At 52.5% G+C, this 13,709-nt stretch overlaps 7 protein-coding genes across 7 annotated transcripts; 4 read left to right on the forward strand and 3 right to left on the reverse strand.

Moving 5' to 3' along the window:
• Positions 1 to 151: 151 nt before the first annotated feature.
• On the forward strand, positions 152 to 3,506 carry PFICI_05299 (uncharacterized protein; the record flags this gene model as incomplete). Its single annotated transcript, XM_007833880.1, has 2 exons — positions 152 to 485; positions 541 to 3,506. The coding sequence occupies 2 exons, from the start codon at positions 152 to 154 to the stop codon at positions 3,504 to 3,506; spliced, it is 3,300 nt and encodes a 1,099-aa protein (XP_007832071.1).
• A 714-nt stretch (positions 3,507 to 4,220) lies between these two features.
• On the reverse strand, positions 4,221 to 4,946 carry PFICI_05300 (uncharacterized protein; the record flags this gene model as incomplete). The annotated part of the gene is made up of 1 exon (XM_007833881.1): positions 4,221 to 4,946. The coding sequence occupies one exon, from the start codon at positions 4,944 to 4,946 to the stop codon at positions 4,221 to 4,223; it is 726 nt and encodes a 241-aa protein (XP_007832072.1).
• A 665-nt stretch (positions 4,947 to 5,611) lies between these two features.
• On the reverse strand, positions 5,612 to 7,179 carry PFICI_05301 (Aldehyde dehydrogenase; the record flags this gene model as incomplete). Its single annotated transcript, XM_007833882.1, has 2 exons — positions 5,612 to 6,992; positions 7,052 to 7,179. The coding sequence occupies 2 exons, from the start codon at positions 7,177 to 7,179 to the stop codon at positions 5,612 to 5,614; spliced, it is 1,509 nt and encodes a 502-aa protein (XP_007832073.1).
• A 1,019-nt stretch (positions 7,180 to 8,198) lies between these two features.
• Positions 8,199 to 8,603, forward strand: PFICI_05302 (uncharacterized protein; the record flags this gene model as incomplete). Its single annotated transcript, XM_007833883.1, has 1 exon — positions 8,199 to 8,603. One exon carries the CDS (start codon positions 8,199 to 8,201, stop codon positions 8,601 to 8,603), a length of 405 nt encoding a protein of 134 aa, XP_007832074.1.
• A 466-nt stretch (positions 8,604 to 9,069) lies between these two features.
• Positions 9,070 to 10,644, forward strand: PFICI_05303 (uncharacterized protein; the record flags this gene model as incomplete). Its single annotated transcript, XM_007833884.1, has 1 exon — positions 9,070 to 10,644. One exon carries the CDS (start codon positions 9,070 to 9,072, stop codon positions 10,642 to 10,644), a length of 1,575 nt encoding a protein of 524 aa, XP_007832075.1.
• Positions 10,645 to 10,766: 122 nt separating this feature from the next.
• Positions 10,767 to 12,449, reverse strand: PFICI_05304 (uncharacterized protein; the record flags this gene model as incomplete). Its single annotated transcript, XM_007833885.1, has 3 exons — positions 10,767 to 12,219; positions 12,283 to 12,324; positions 12,391 to 12,449. The coding sequence occupies 3 exons, from the start codon at positions 12,447 to 12,449 to the stop codon at positions 10,767 to 10,769; spliced, it is 1,554 nt and encodes a 517-aa protein (XP_007832076.1).
• Positions 12,450 to 12,805: 356 nt separating this feature from the next.
• PFICI_05305 (uncharacterized protein) lies at positions 12,806 to 13,696 on the forward strand (the record flags this gene model as incomplete). Its single annotated transcript, XM_007833886.1, has 1 exon — positions 12,806 to 13,696. The coding sequence occupies one exon, from the start codon at positions 12,806 to 12,808 to the stop codon at positions 13,694 to 13,696; it is 891 nt and encodes a 296-aa protein (XP_007832077.1).
• Between the last annotated feature and the right edge of the window lie 13 nt (positions 13,697 to 13,709).

Consider the following 13,709-nt stretch of genomic DNA (forward strand, 5'->3'; position numbering starts at 1 on the left):
TTCCTGGTTCCGTCCCATTGCATCAAATTTTCTTTTCGTTTTCGTCTCAGCACAACCACTCCCAATCTTGTTCCGGCCCAATCAACCCAATACCGTCCCATAGTCCTTCTATGTCATCTGGGATACCATCCAGATGTCATTTGAGCTGACAATGGACTCTGTTCCCCCTACGAATCCGGTATCCTCTGACCGTCCAGTGTCAGAGGATACACAGATGGTAGACATCTATCAGGATATGAATCACTCGGGGAAGGACATCAAGAGGGATTCTCAAGAAGACCGTCCGTGGGGGCCTTCCTATCCTGCCGGGCTTGGCCCTCTGAGCACCGGCCCGGAACTCCGAAGCCCCGGGCCGGGCATTAAGATGCATCCTCCGGCCAGCCCGGAAGTTGCGGACCCGCCAATGCATAACAGCACCCCTCCTTCCTTACAAGCATATGTCCACATCGTCAATGATAATGGTATCCTAGATACCCAGAACCATGGTATGGCACTCACAACTATTCTGGGATTCTTTGATCTTGCTGATATTGGACATAGACAAGCTTGACTCGGCATATTCCCCGACCCAAGGCAACGATTCAAAGGATGAAATTACAACCTCGAATTTCGAATCTAATTCTCCAATATTACCAATGCGTCCCTCTCCGTCCGAACTGTGCAGATCACTCCACGAAGGTGACACGCAGATGGCGACCAGTGACAGTGGTAGTCGCAGCTTCAATCTACAAAACCTACACAATACTCTCGATCCAATGATTGCAAGAGATACAACCATTGATGAACTCTTTGGGTTGGAGCACGATGATCAATCTCAACCTGATGGCCACGGAGCAGACTACAAGTATGAAACATCTCAAAGCTCCGCCACCATACCCATAGCAAATCTCGTCACGCCGCAGTCAGTTGCTCCCAAGTCAGCAGTCACGAAAGAAGCAATTTCATATCCGGTCAAATACTCCAAGATCGGCATCAGATGGACTATTTGTGGTTACGATGCCATTGCCAAATGGGAACGAATTCCTTCCATCGGATCGATCGTCAGTGTACTGAAAAAGGCCCTCGGTTCAGAAGAAGAATACCAAGTCAAGCACATGTGGAACGGACCCTATAACAAATTCTACTCTGTCGACTGCGGAGACGAAGGTTATGTGATGAAAATTACCATGCCCGTCTGCCCACGCACCAAGACTGAAAGCGAAGTGGCAACCATTCGCTGGACCGCAGCCAACACAACCTTGCGCGGTCTGCTGCCCGAGGTGATTGCCTACAGCTCTTCAGCCAACAACCCAATTGGCTGTGAGTGGATCCTCATGAAGCGACTTGAGGGTACTCCCTTATCTTCGTGCTGGCGGGACATAACACTGGAAGCCAAGGAGCTCATCATGAAAACCCTGGCGCAATATTCTGAGTGTGTATACAGAAGTCGGTTCAAACAGATAGGGAACATCTACCCCGCACCCCTCCCTGGCCGCGGCAGACGTTACCAAGTTGGCAAGATTGCTTCCATGAGGTTTTTCTGGGACAGAGGTGCAGAGATCGAACCGAACCAAGGACCATTCTCCTCAAGCAAGGAGTGGTTCCACCGCAGGCTAAACCTAGCTTCCGAACATCTCTGGCTTCGATTCCCTGCTATTCAACATGGTCCGCCAAAGGAACGTGAGCGTATATGGCGTCTAATTCATATGAGCGGGGTCAAGTCGAGACTATGGCAGCTCCATGACCGTTTGTTCCCTACCGACCAGGGAGATGACGACGAAAATGGCCATACAATTTCGGCCATCGGCCGTCCTGTTGTTGTTAATGACTCCAGACTCACAGTTCGAGGTGGAAGCTCTATCCCATCAGAAGGGGGTGAACAAGACAACTTTGAAACCCACCACGGACACAAATCTTCAGCAGATAGCACAGCCTTTATGTCTCCAAAGGGGGACGTATTTGAAGAACTAACGGATTCAAACATGGACTCGTTCAATCATCAACGAGAACCTGCTTATATATCTTTGAAGGAAAGATCCACTCCTGTAGCAGGATCTCAACCCACTTCAGAGACGCATGCACGGCGAGGCTACTCCCATGAACCTGTGAACACTGAAGACAGCGTGTTTCTACGTACAAGTTCTGTACTGGCGCCTCCTCAAGTGGTGGACAAGGGTGATAAACGCACACCCGGCGGCCGAAAACATACTGAACCGCAGGTTACTACTCGCGAGAACTTCCACAAATGGGTAATACCTCGACTGGATGCCGACGAAGAAATCCAGAAATATTTGGGCAGCCATCAACATGCAGAGCAAACAATGCTATGGCACGACAACCTCTCAACGGACAACATACTGGTCAACGTCGAGACTGGACAGCTCACCGGCATCTTGGACTGGGACTCTGTTTCCTGCCTTCCCGTGTACCTTGCTTGTGATATGCCGGCCCTGCTCCACGAGGGGAATCATCGGCCACAGGAGCCGCAGGTCGAAGACTATGCCGTGTGGATCCCCGATGACAACGTCGATGATGATGGAAGGGGTCATAAAGATTTGGATGGAAACTATGCACAAGCAGCTTCATCAAGGTCCGGCAACAAGTCCTCTACTTCTACAGCATCTCCGGGTAATTCTCAGGCAAAGAAACGCGGTCGAATTGGTCTGGAGCAGAACTACTGGCGCGCCATGCGCGAATACGAATTGACGCATCTCCGCAAGGTCTTCATGAAGGAGATGATCGGCCGATGTCCGTCATGGTATCAGACCTGGAAGCAGACCAAGGTTTACAAGGACTACGAGATGGCGGTCCAGAATTGCGATAATGAGCACCTCATCCACCACGTCGAAGACTGGTGCGATGCCATCGACGCGGCTCTTGAAAAAGGTCAGGAGATCAAGCCGCCCCAAGTATTGCACCTACAGCATATGCTGTATAAAGGCCAAAATTGGGAAGATTGGGACGATTTGGACGAGACCATTGATGAGCTCATGAGGCCGTTCCGTGAGAAGCAACAAAAGATCCAACAGTGGCAGGATGATCTCGACGAACTCGACATGGCCAAGAAGGCCATTTCATCTACCAAGGGCACGAGGACAAGGTTTCTGAGGGAGAAAGCCAGGCATGAAAGCGCGATTGAGAAGGCCCGACAGTCTGCCGCCAAAGCTGCCCAAGACGTTGAATCCTTTGAGAATCTGGACGAGCAAGGACTGGACATGGAAGAGCTGACGAACCTACGCCGAGATGCGCGAGACAGACTGGCCGCCGCCCGACGCGAGATCTACCGAGTCCAACAGAAGCTCCCAGTCGCCGAAGCGCGAGTCACCGACGCCGAGGACAAATGGGAAGCGGCCAATGCGCGCGAGCTCGCGGCCCTCGAGCGAATCCACTCGAGCGAGTGGTTCCAAAAGTACGACCGCGAACGCACGCACACGCACGAGACGTGGAAGAGCCTCGAAAAGGCGCTCTACAAGGAGTACGGCCCCGACAACACCTGGTGGAAGCACCGACTGGAGCCTCTCGGCTAGTGCCCGAGGAAGAAGGATCGTGATGCTGGTCTGCTGGTTTCGTCGGACGAATCTTCGAACGAAGATGCTACAGGTCCCATGGATGTCGATTCAGAGGCTTCGGAAGAGGAGTGAGGCGTGTGTTTTGCTGCAAGTCTGCAGAGACAGGCAGACGGTTGTTGTGATGAGTGCTGGGAGCAGGTAAAAGCGCCACCAATGGAGCCAATCATTACAAGAATTTGCGTTCATTTTTACTAGTATACTCGGAGGTAATTCGAGTGCCAGGCTGATAGTAAGATGCAAATGGAAAAGATCTTGGGGTCAAATTGCCGGCCGAGTTGTCTAGACCGTCTAGATGTCACTATGCACCTCGACTACACAACTGTTACTCTGAGAACAAATAGAGTACTGCGTAATAAATCATGTTCACAAGATCAAAGCCGTCAACGTGGTGAGAAAATTTTAAAGTGTATTATGCTTGAGACCCGCTGTGATTCACAGATGATAGTCTCCAAATTATCGACACACAAATTCTATGGGCAGCAAAATATTTTTAAGACCCTACCCATAATGGTACTGCTCTTTGATTATCACGAGACTCCGAGTAATAATAAAGCCAAACACATAACGAATCGTAGACACAAAAAAAAGGGCCACAAAATCATTGTTCACGCTACGCGTCGGTGGGAGAGAAAGAAAGCAATCGGCAATCTTTCTTGATACCAAAAGAGGATATCATACCAACCTCAGAGACAATGGCATAAATGGCAAGGAAATATCGTCTTCGCCTCGTTGGCTCTTGATCCAGTTTGCCGTGGTACCAAAAGTGCTCACCTTGTCCTCGTCAAAATCGGGCGTCGAGTCCACTAGCAGATCGGCAATGGAGAGCTTGGGCGGCGTTTGTGTGCGGGCCAATCGACGGGCAGCGAAATGGCTTGGTCGAAAGGGCAGGATCTCATCTTCATCGCTATCAATATTATCGTCGTCTTCTTCTCCAGCAGCTTCATGATTCGTGGGTCTGCGGTGGTCTCCAATCACCCCAACATTCCGTTTGGCCATGAGCGCGGAGCAAACGAAATCATGGGACAAGTTGAGCTCGGGCTGGGTCACGATCGGTTCCTCAACCTGACTGATGGTCGGGGAGGGAGTGGGGGGCGCAACGCGCCGCAGCAACACCTCGTTCCTGAGGGCCACATATCTCTTGCGGATCTCATCCTCGTAGTTGCCATCCACATGGGCGGGGATGACCTGGGAGAGAACCTCGCCCAGGCCGTCGAACCCGTCGAGGGAAAAGTGCGGCTCGCTGCCCGCCGTGTCCTCTTCCCGGACAAAGCCCTCCATCTCGGGGTTGCGCATGCTACACGCCTCGGTCCGCGGCGGCGCGCGCTGCTGGAACTGGGCGCGCTGGAACGTCACCTGCTGCGAGTGGCACCCGTTGGGGATGAGCCGCACCGACAGCATCGGGGCCATGTGCGAGCACTGCGCCGGGCAAATGGGGATATTGTCCTTGCGGCATCCGCAGGAATAATACGTCACGATCCGAGTGCAGCTGGAAGGAGGCATCTTTTCTCGGGTTACGAACAAGGAGAATCAACGAGAACGAACCGGGAAAGGGGAAACAAAGGCAAGACCTGCTTGCACAATCTTATCACGGCTGTATCGAAGAAGAAGAAAAGACAGCCGTCGAAAAGGGTAGAAGTGACAAAAGCGACACTGAAGTGAGATTGCTGATATTGGATGCCCGGCAAAATCAAACGCTCTTATGGTATCCGAGGATCCGGCCTATTTGTAGTTCCTTTCCAGGCTGCCTTGGTAGTTGCAATAATTCTCTGAAACAAGACATTGTTGAAGACAGACTGAGAATGACTGTCTTTGTTGTCTGCTCCTCCATACAAGAGACCATACGGGTGGCTCCATTTTAGTTTGAGGTATTGATAAAAGGCCCCAGCACCAAGTCTCATTGTTGGTCTTTGTCATGATTCTTTTCTTTGAATTGGTCGAACTACTTGAACAATGCTTGTATTGAGTCCTGCTACGGGTCTTACTTCGACATTAGACTTTCCCCGTTAGTCGACACTGGAAGAATATTGCCATGTTCCACAGTGCAGGTTAATTACTAACAACTCTTACAGTCTCTCTCCAAGATTCACGTGAATGGCCTTTTCTTGCGTGTATGCCGCGAGTCCAGCTTCTCCCAATTCTCTGCCGATGCCACTTTGCTTCACGCCACCAAATGGAACGCGGCAATCGGAATCGTTTGAAGAGTTGATCCAAACCATGCCACTTTGGATCTTTGCGGCCACGCGGTGGCCGACCTCCATGTTCTGTGTAAATACGGAGGCGCCAAGACCGTAGGTGGTGTCGTTGGCCATGGCAATGGCCTCGGACTCGGTCTTGAAGCGTGCAATGCTCACGAATGGACCAAAGATCTCCTCACGGTAAATCTTCATGGAGCTCTTGACGTCTGTGAAAATCGTAGGCTCGATAAAGTAGCCCTTGCCCTGTCCAACCCCCTTGTATGGGACACCTCCGCTGGTTAGAGTCGCGCCCTCGGACTTGGCGCTCTCGACGTAACCCAAGATCTTGTCGTACTGAGCTTTGGTGATCTGTGGGCCCTGGAATGTAGTCTCCTCAAAGGGGTCGCCGACTTTGTTGGTGGTTTTGATTACGTTTTTGAAAGCCTCGACGAACTTGTCGTGAATATCTTCTTGGACCAGTAGACGAGAGTTGGCTGTACAGATTTGACCCGAGTTGCCCATGATACCAATGTGAGCCCACTTGGCTGCCTGTTCAATGTCGGCATCCTTAAAGACGATCAGGGGCGACTTGCCTCCCGTCTCAAGGGTGATATTCTTCATGTTAATGCTAGCAGTCTTCATGAGAAGTTTTCCTGTTGCCGTGGAGCCCGTAAAGGCAATCTTGTCAACGTCGAGATGGCTGGCAAGGGCATCGCCAGCTTCTCGGCCCCAGCCGTTGACAATATTGATGACGCCCGGGGGAAATCCAGCCTTTGGAACCAAGCTAGCCAGGTGCAAGATTGATAGTGGTGTTTGCTCGGCGGGCTTCATCACTAGAGTGTTTCCTGCCGCCAGCGCTGGGCCGAGTTTCCAAGCAGCCATGGCCAAGGGAAAGTTCCACGGAATAATTTGTCCACAGACGCCGATGGGCTGCTTGAGAGTGTAAGCAAACTTCTTGGACGTCGTAGGGATAGTCGATCCGCAAATCTTATCGGCCCAGCCGGCGTAGTATCGAAGAGTTGAGATAACCTCGGCCACGTCTATACTCATAGCAACACTGTAGGGCTTGCCGTTGTCCCAGGTCTCGAGCGTTGCCAGTATCTCCTTGTCGGCCTCAATCAAGTCGGCCAATTTGTTCATGAGGATTCCTCGCTCAGTACCGGGAAGCTCAGCCCATGATTCGGCATTGAAAGCAGCCCTGGCAGCCTTGACGGCCTTGTCAACGTCTTCGGCCGAAGCTGCCTCGACGGAGCAAATGACTTCCTCGTTGCTATCATGAGATATTAGCCACAAGTATCTGCCATTGCAGATCTGTATGTCAAGACTTACGCAGGGTTTATGGACTCAATGGTACCTCCGCCGGTAGCTTTCACAAATTCATTGTTGATAAACAGGCCGGTGGGAAGGGTAATCTTCCTGCCGTTTGGTGCAGTCAAATCTACAGAGAGTCCAGACATGTTGGAGCTTGACATGAACCGACGTTGTTGGAAAGTCAAATTTGGGGGTCGAGTCTGGAGACGATGTGAAGCGGCTTTAAGTACAACGGGACATGAGGGGAAGCTCGAGTTGGTAGTACACCTCAGGATCGAGGACAACCTGAGCCGAGCGTCACCTCCTCCTCTTGATAGCAGAGGCGGGGGAATGGAGATCCGCGGAGGCCGCATGGTTGATCAAGGTGACTGGGTGCTAAACAAGGAGCTTCTCTGCTATGCATAAGCAGAGTCTGGATAACGACAAGAGGCCTATTGGACAGCTTGATGCACGCCGCCAAGCTTGTATTAGTGATACAAGCAGATACCTGACTAAAGTCGGAAACGGTCTGTAGATGATGGGTCAAGGTATGACCTAGAAGATAATGTAGAACCTAGGCAAAGGCGGGGTTCCTATATGGATATGGTAAGGGGACAGGATAGAGCTGCCGGTTTGGGGGATAAACTGGCAGATAGGGTTGGGTATTCTGTGAGTGAACCAACTGGAATCAATTCATGATAGTGGCCCATTAGTGGACTGGGGTGCTGGAGGCTGCCTGGGGTTGGGGTTTAGAGTGTGGAGAAGATATGCGAGCTGCTCAAGGGCGAACTACGTACCTAGTCTCGACTCTTCCATCTATGTTTACTTACCTAGTATTTATGAAATAATGTCTCCGTCTTTCTGATACCCTCGGTGTTTAGCTTCCCATGCCTTGGTCTCGAACGAACAAACGATGTTTCTGAAGGGCTTTGTCTTACCGATATTCTTTTAGTCCAGAGATACATGGCAACTCTTTCTGTTTTCATGGGGAAGGGTACAAGTAATTTGAAGGTTGCAGCTGCACCCCTAGGCTTGAGGCTTCCAGATGTCTCTAAGTGGAGCTTGTCACGTGAAATCTGCGATATCTGTCGTTGTGCGGTATTTGCAATGTGCCACATACTTTTCTGCAGGAATTTAATCACGGATGATGGTACAGTCGAACCTTGACACTTCTAGGGCCGGAGCAATGGAAATTCGGGAGATCGCGGCGGCGGATACCCACGACTTACGGCACAGGATATTATGGCCTGATCGACCCTTGGACTATGTGAAGCTGGAGGAGGACGAAACGGGTCGACACTTTGGGACCTTCATGGATGGGCGCATCGTGAGCGTCATTTCCCTCTTCCAAAAGGCCGACGACGCTCGCTTCCGAAAGTTTGCTACCGATTCATCATGGCAGGGGAAGGGCATTGGGTCGGCACTGCTCCAGTATACAATTGAGGAAGCAAGGAAGACAGGCGCTCGTGTTATTTGGTGTGATGCCCGGAGCTCCGCGCTTCCCTTTTACCAGCGATTCGGGATGGAGGCTGAAGGAGAGGTATTTTACAAAGGTGGACTGCCATATTTGGTGATGCGCCGGACACTTTGAACTTTTTGACAGCCACTTTAATGTTCCTGTATACATTACCTAGAGCTGCTTCGAAATACATGGTGTTTGTGATGGAACGTTCAATGAATTGTTGGGTGATGTATAATATTGGCTGTTTGGGACTCATGCCATTGGATACTGATCAATTGATGGCTGTGCACCCGGTTTGCTAGATCCATGAGCGCTACAATTGAAAAATTAGTGGAGCTTCTGTTTGGCAGCTGCCTCGCTAAGTGACGGTCCTGCTGCCTGTAAATTGAGGCTCAACCAGTCCCTTCCAGGACGCCGAGTGACTGGCAGCGTTCAAAGTCCAATCCCCAGCACTTGACTGTCCACCAATTGCAGGGCTCTTTACCTCAGCCTAAACTCGCCATAAGCTGAGTAAACGCTTCAGCATTCGCCCTTTCTTGTAATTCACAACACCCGTCTTTGTGATTTCCAATAGTTGTATTAATTTCTCGAGACAATGTCGGTCGCGCAACTTTCACGGTTGCTCCCTTTACCAGAGGAAGAATTGAAGCAAGTCTTGGACTACGCAGCCACTCTATCCAAGGCAGAGGCTGTGGAGCACTTTGGCAACCTGCTTGGTGACACTCCTGACGCCATTGATTTCATATCATCCTTCAACTCGCGACGCCAGGAACCCAAGGCTGCTGCATCACAATCGCGCTCGCAGTCTCATTCGCAGACACAGTCGCCGTCACACTCAGATATCGATGCAGTGCCCAAGCATGCCAGGGCACCAAAGAAGAAGAAGGCAAATCTGCATACACCTGCACCTCGACAGGTAGCCAGCCTTGGCCCAACCCCCGGTACCGCCTACAGCAAGAAAAATATTCAGGATGACTATATTTCACGGAAACCGAGTCCAGGAACGAGCTCGAATGCTTTTCCACTTCCTGGAGCCTCAAGGCCGCCGCCCAAATCGGCTACTCCACCACCACCCAAGTTGCCTCCCTCGGCAGCAGGTCACCTGATATCAGAGGCGCCCAGAGCCAAGCCCAAGTCCACCCCAGGCTCTCGGTCATCAACGCCGGCACCAAAGACCAAGGTCAACATCTCTGGCGGAACCGCTATGCATGGTGCATCAACCGCCTTGTCTGACTTGGACGCTGCCATCCGCGCACTAGAGATGACCACCAATCCAACCAGGGATACAGACGATGCTGCAAGAAAATGCAATTGTGTTGCCGCACGTCACCCTCTTCTCGCTGCTGCGCCAAATTGTCTTCAGTGTGGCAAGGTTGTCTGTTTGAAAGAAGGCTTGGGGCCCTGTACCTTCTGTGGTACTCCAATCCTCAGCTCTACCGAAGTACAGTCCATGATCCATGAATTGAAGCAAGAGCGCGGTCGTGAGAGAATGGCAGCCGACAAGGAAGCGCATAAAAAGGCAGAAGTCTCAAAGAAACCAGCACCATTCTCCAAGCCAAGAGAGGTAACAGGAAATCTGAGTGAGGCCGAGGCGAAAGCAAAGGAACATCGCGATAGGCTACTAGGATTCCAGGCCCAAAATGCACAGCGAACCACTGTCAGAGATGAGGCTTCCGACTTTGATGTAACAGGAGCAAGCATGTGGGCAAGTCCCGAGGAGCGAGCTCGTGAGCTCAAGCGACAACAAAAGTTGATGCGGGAGATGGAGTGGAATGCAAGACCAGAATACGAGAAACGGAAACAGGTGGTCAGCATTGATATCGTCAAGGGCAAAGTGGTACGCAAAATTGCAGCTATGGAACGACCGGATAGTCCAGAGGATGACGTTGAGATTCCATCGGCGCCGGTGCTCGAGGTGACCAGTGGCAACAGGGGTAAAAACGGAGGCGCCTTTTCGAGGAACCCTCTCCTTGGGGGTCTCATTAAACCCGTCTTTGACGCAAAGGGTAAGGGTGCAGAGTTAGAAGGCCGTCAAAGCCAAAAGACAAAGTGGCGGAAGGTCCAAGATGATCTCGATAATAATGAGGGCGTGATTCTTGACGGAGGTGCATACGGCGGTCCTTCTGCCAACGAACAAGCTACAACTGGCGATGAGCCTGCGTGTGGCTAGAGATAGACCATATTAAAACAATGCACAAATATAGATGCTCTTTGCTCATCACCACAGGACCAATTCATATCGATCTTTGTACTCTTTTAATTTCGAGATCGTATACTCCTGTTGACCCTATCCTATCCATATCGAACTGCACCGGCTCCCTCCTTGAACCAGTCGTCCGCTGCCAGAGACTCCTCGGGTGCCGCGTAATTGATGATTGTGCTCTTCATGGTTGTGTACTCATTGTAGGCATCCACTCCGTTCTCGCTGCCAACACCGCTTGACGACTTGCCGCCGCCCCAAGGACTGCTCGGATCGTTGCGATGATGCGTGTTTACCCACACTATACCAGCGTCGATTTGCTCAGAAACCCGATAGGCTTGGGCCAAATCTTTTGTCCAGATTGCAGCACCGAGGCCAAATTCGCTATCATTTGCCAGCTTGACTGCCTCATCCTCCGTGTCAAATGCAACAACCACAATTACAGGGCCAAATGCCTCTTCTCTCCAGATTCGGGTTTTTAATATGCTCTTTTCCGAGGTGGAAACGAGCACCGTCGGTGGGTAGTAGTAGCCTTTTGAGAAATCAGTCCCGTCGAGCTCGCTGAGACCACCCAACCTGGAGCCACCAGTCAAGGCCTTTGCATTGCCACTGCTAGTGGCCTCCTTGACCAGCGCTTCGATATTCCCGAGTTGCTTCGCCGAGATCACGGGGCCCATCATTGACTCTGGATTCGTCGGTGCACCCATGCGTCTAGCGATAGACGAGGCCTTTGCCGTCAGCTTCTCTAGCAGCGGCCCGAGAATCGTGTTGTCTACAATAATGCGGGTGCTGGCCACACAGGTCTGCCCGCTGGCGATGAAGGAGCCAAAGGCGATACCATTGACAGCAACGTTGACATCTGCTTGCTCAAAGACAATCAGAGGCGCCTTGCCGCCGAGCTCGGCAGTAAACCTCGCAAGATTACCACCGACGATGCTGCCGATTGCCCGGCCGGCTACCGTGCCGCCAGTGACGTCTACCTTGCGCACAAGAGGGTGCTCGACCAGCGCGCGGCCCGTGGTCGCTCCATAGCCGGGCAACACGTTGAAGACGCCGTCTGGGAGGCCCGCCTGCTTTAGCAAGCGTCCGAGCAGCAGCGTGGTCAGCGGGGTGAGCTCGCTCGGCTTGACGACGACGCTGTTGCCGGCGGCCAGGGCGGGGGCGAGCTTCTTGACGGCAATGAGTAGAGGGTGGTTAAAGGGCGTGATCTGGACCACGACGCCGAGGGGCACGCGGTCGACCCAGTTGTGCAGCTTACCCTGGGTCGGGAGAACGGCGCGCTCCTCGGTGCGCAGCAGCGCCGCGTAGTACTTGAACCAGCGCACGAGCGACGGCACCTGTGCGTTCATTTCCCGCACCGCCCGGCCCGTCTGCCGTACCTCGAGCGCAATGAGGTCGGGGAGGCCGGCCGTCAGCAGCGCCGCCGCGCTCTCCAGCACGTCGGCGCGGACGTGTCGCGGGGTCTTGGACCAGGCTCCGGACTTGAAGACTTGATGGGCCAGCTGGATGGTCTCATCCACGTCCTCGGCGCTAGCGGCGTGGCATCTATATATTGATTTAGTCCATGGGCCTTGTACTAGAGAAGCGGGGATTCTCATTCTGTCTTACTGTGCAAAGATCTCGCCCGTAGCAGGGTCTTCTACCGGGAGCCTATAAGTACAGTCAGTAACAATGGTTCTTTGTCGCAAGTGCGTTGCTTCGATACAGGGTCCTTACAGCTCCGCTTTGCCCGGCCGTTCTTGGCCTGCAATCCACATGTTATACGGTTCAGCCATGATGAGGAGTAACGAATGCGCGTGTTTCACGATCCTACCGTGTTCTTGTGAGGCCAAATATTTCGGGGACGGATATATTATTTGATGATGGCTGGAGCGAATACAAAAGTAGTGTGCACACTGCGTCCAGTGCCTATCGCTGCATGTACCAACGTACCGACAGAGTCTCCGGCCGGAGAGCTCCCGGTTCGGCGTTTCGGTCGGAAACCGTCGGCGATTGGGGTAACGCCTTTGAACAGCAGCATCACCTCAACTGCAGAAGCGCAAGAGGGACTCACATTCAGTCTTGGCGCCCCGGATTAAATATTCAAATCTGGCCTTTAATTCTGCAAGTTTTGAATTTCTGCTACTAAAAGATGGCCGAACCGAGCGAGCCCCAGCCAAAGACGTATAGGTTGGTGTTCAAGGAAACCCTCGAGACGGTCCCGGCCGCCGTCGCGGAGCTGCTTGAATCCTACTCCGGCATCCCCCAGGGCCAACAAATTGCGCACATTATTGAGTGCCGCAATGATGCCTACACAAAATGTCCCTATCCATGCATTGGCAACCTGCGTTTCCTGGACTTTGATCTCTCCCTCCATCCACTGTATGCGGACCAAGTCCTGGGCCCCCTGAGGGAGCCGAGCCGAGAGGGCGAGGCAGAACCCCTTTTCTTGGATCTGGGAACCTGCTTTGGGCAAGATGTGAGGAAGCTCGTGTACGACGGCGCGCCCATTGAGCGCGTGTGGGCGAGCGACATTGAGCCTTACCTCATCGACGCCGGCTTCAAATTGTTCAACGACGACGGGAAACTGCCTCGGGACCACTTCCTGTGCCCGGGCGACCTGCTCTCGGCAGCTCCCGGCGACCGACTGCGTGTACTGGATGACCAGGTGACCATTCTCCACATGACGGCCGTCTTCCATCTCTTCTTGCTCCAAGACCAGAAGAAAATAGTGGACCGCTGCCTACGATTGTTGAGAAAGGATACCGGCCGTCCCGTGCTGCTTCTGGGTATGCAAATGGGGAGTGTGGTGGCTGGGCCGTTCCTGCGCGAGAATCACTCTGCCGAGTTTAGTCATAAATACCGGCACAACGTGGAGAGTTGGGCGAACTTGTGGTATGAGGTGTGCGGCAGAGATGAGTGGAAGGATCGCATTGCCAAGCTGGAAGTGACGTCTCGGTTACTCCAAAATGGTTCAAAGCCGAGCTCTGGCGATATCAACGTGAGGAGACATGAGTTTGATGTTTGGGTTACCTTCAAATAGCGACTCTTCCTTA

The sequence above is a fragment of the Pestalotiopsis fici genome (assembly GCF_000516985.1).
Source record: "Pestalotiopsis fici W106-1 unplaced genomic scaffold PFICI_Scf_3, whole genome shotgun sequence".
In the NCBI taxonomy this organism is placed as follows: domain Eukaryota; kingdom Fungi; phylum Ascomycota; class Sordariomycetes; order Amphisphaeriales; family Sporocadaceae; genus Pestalotiopsis; species Pestalotiopsis fici.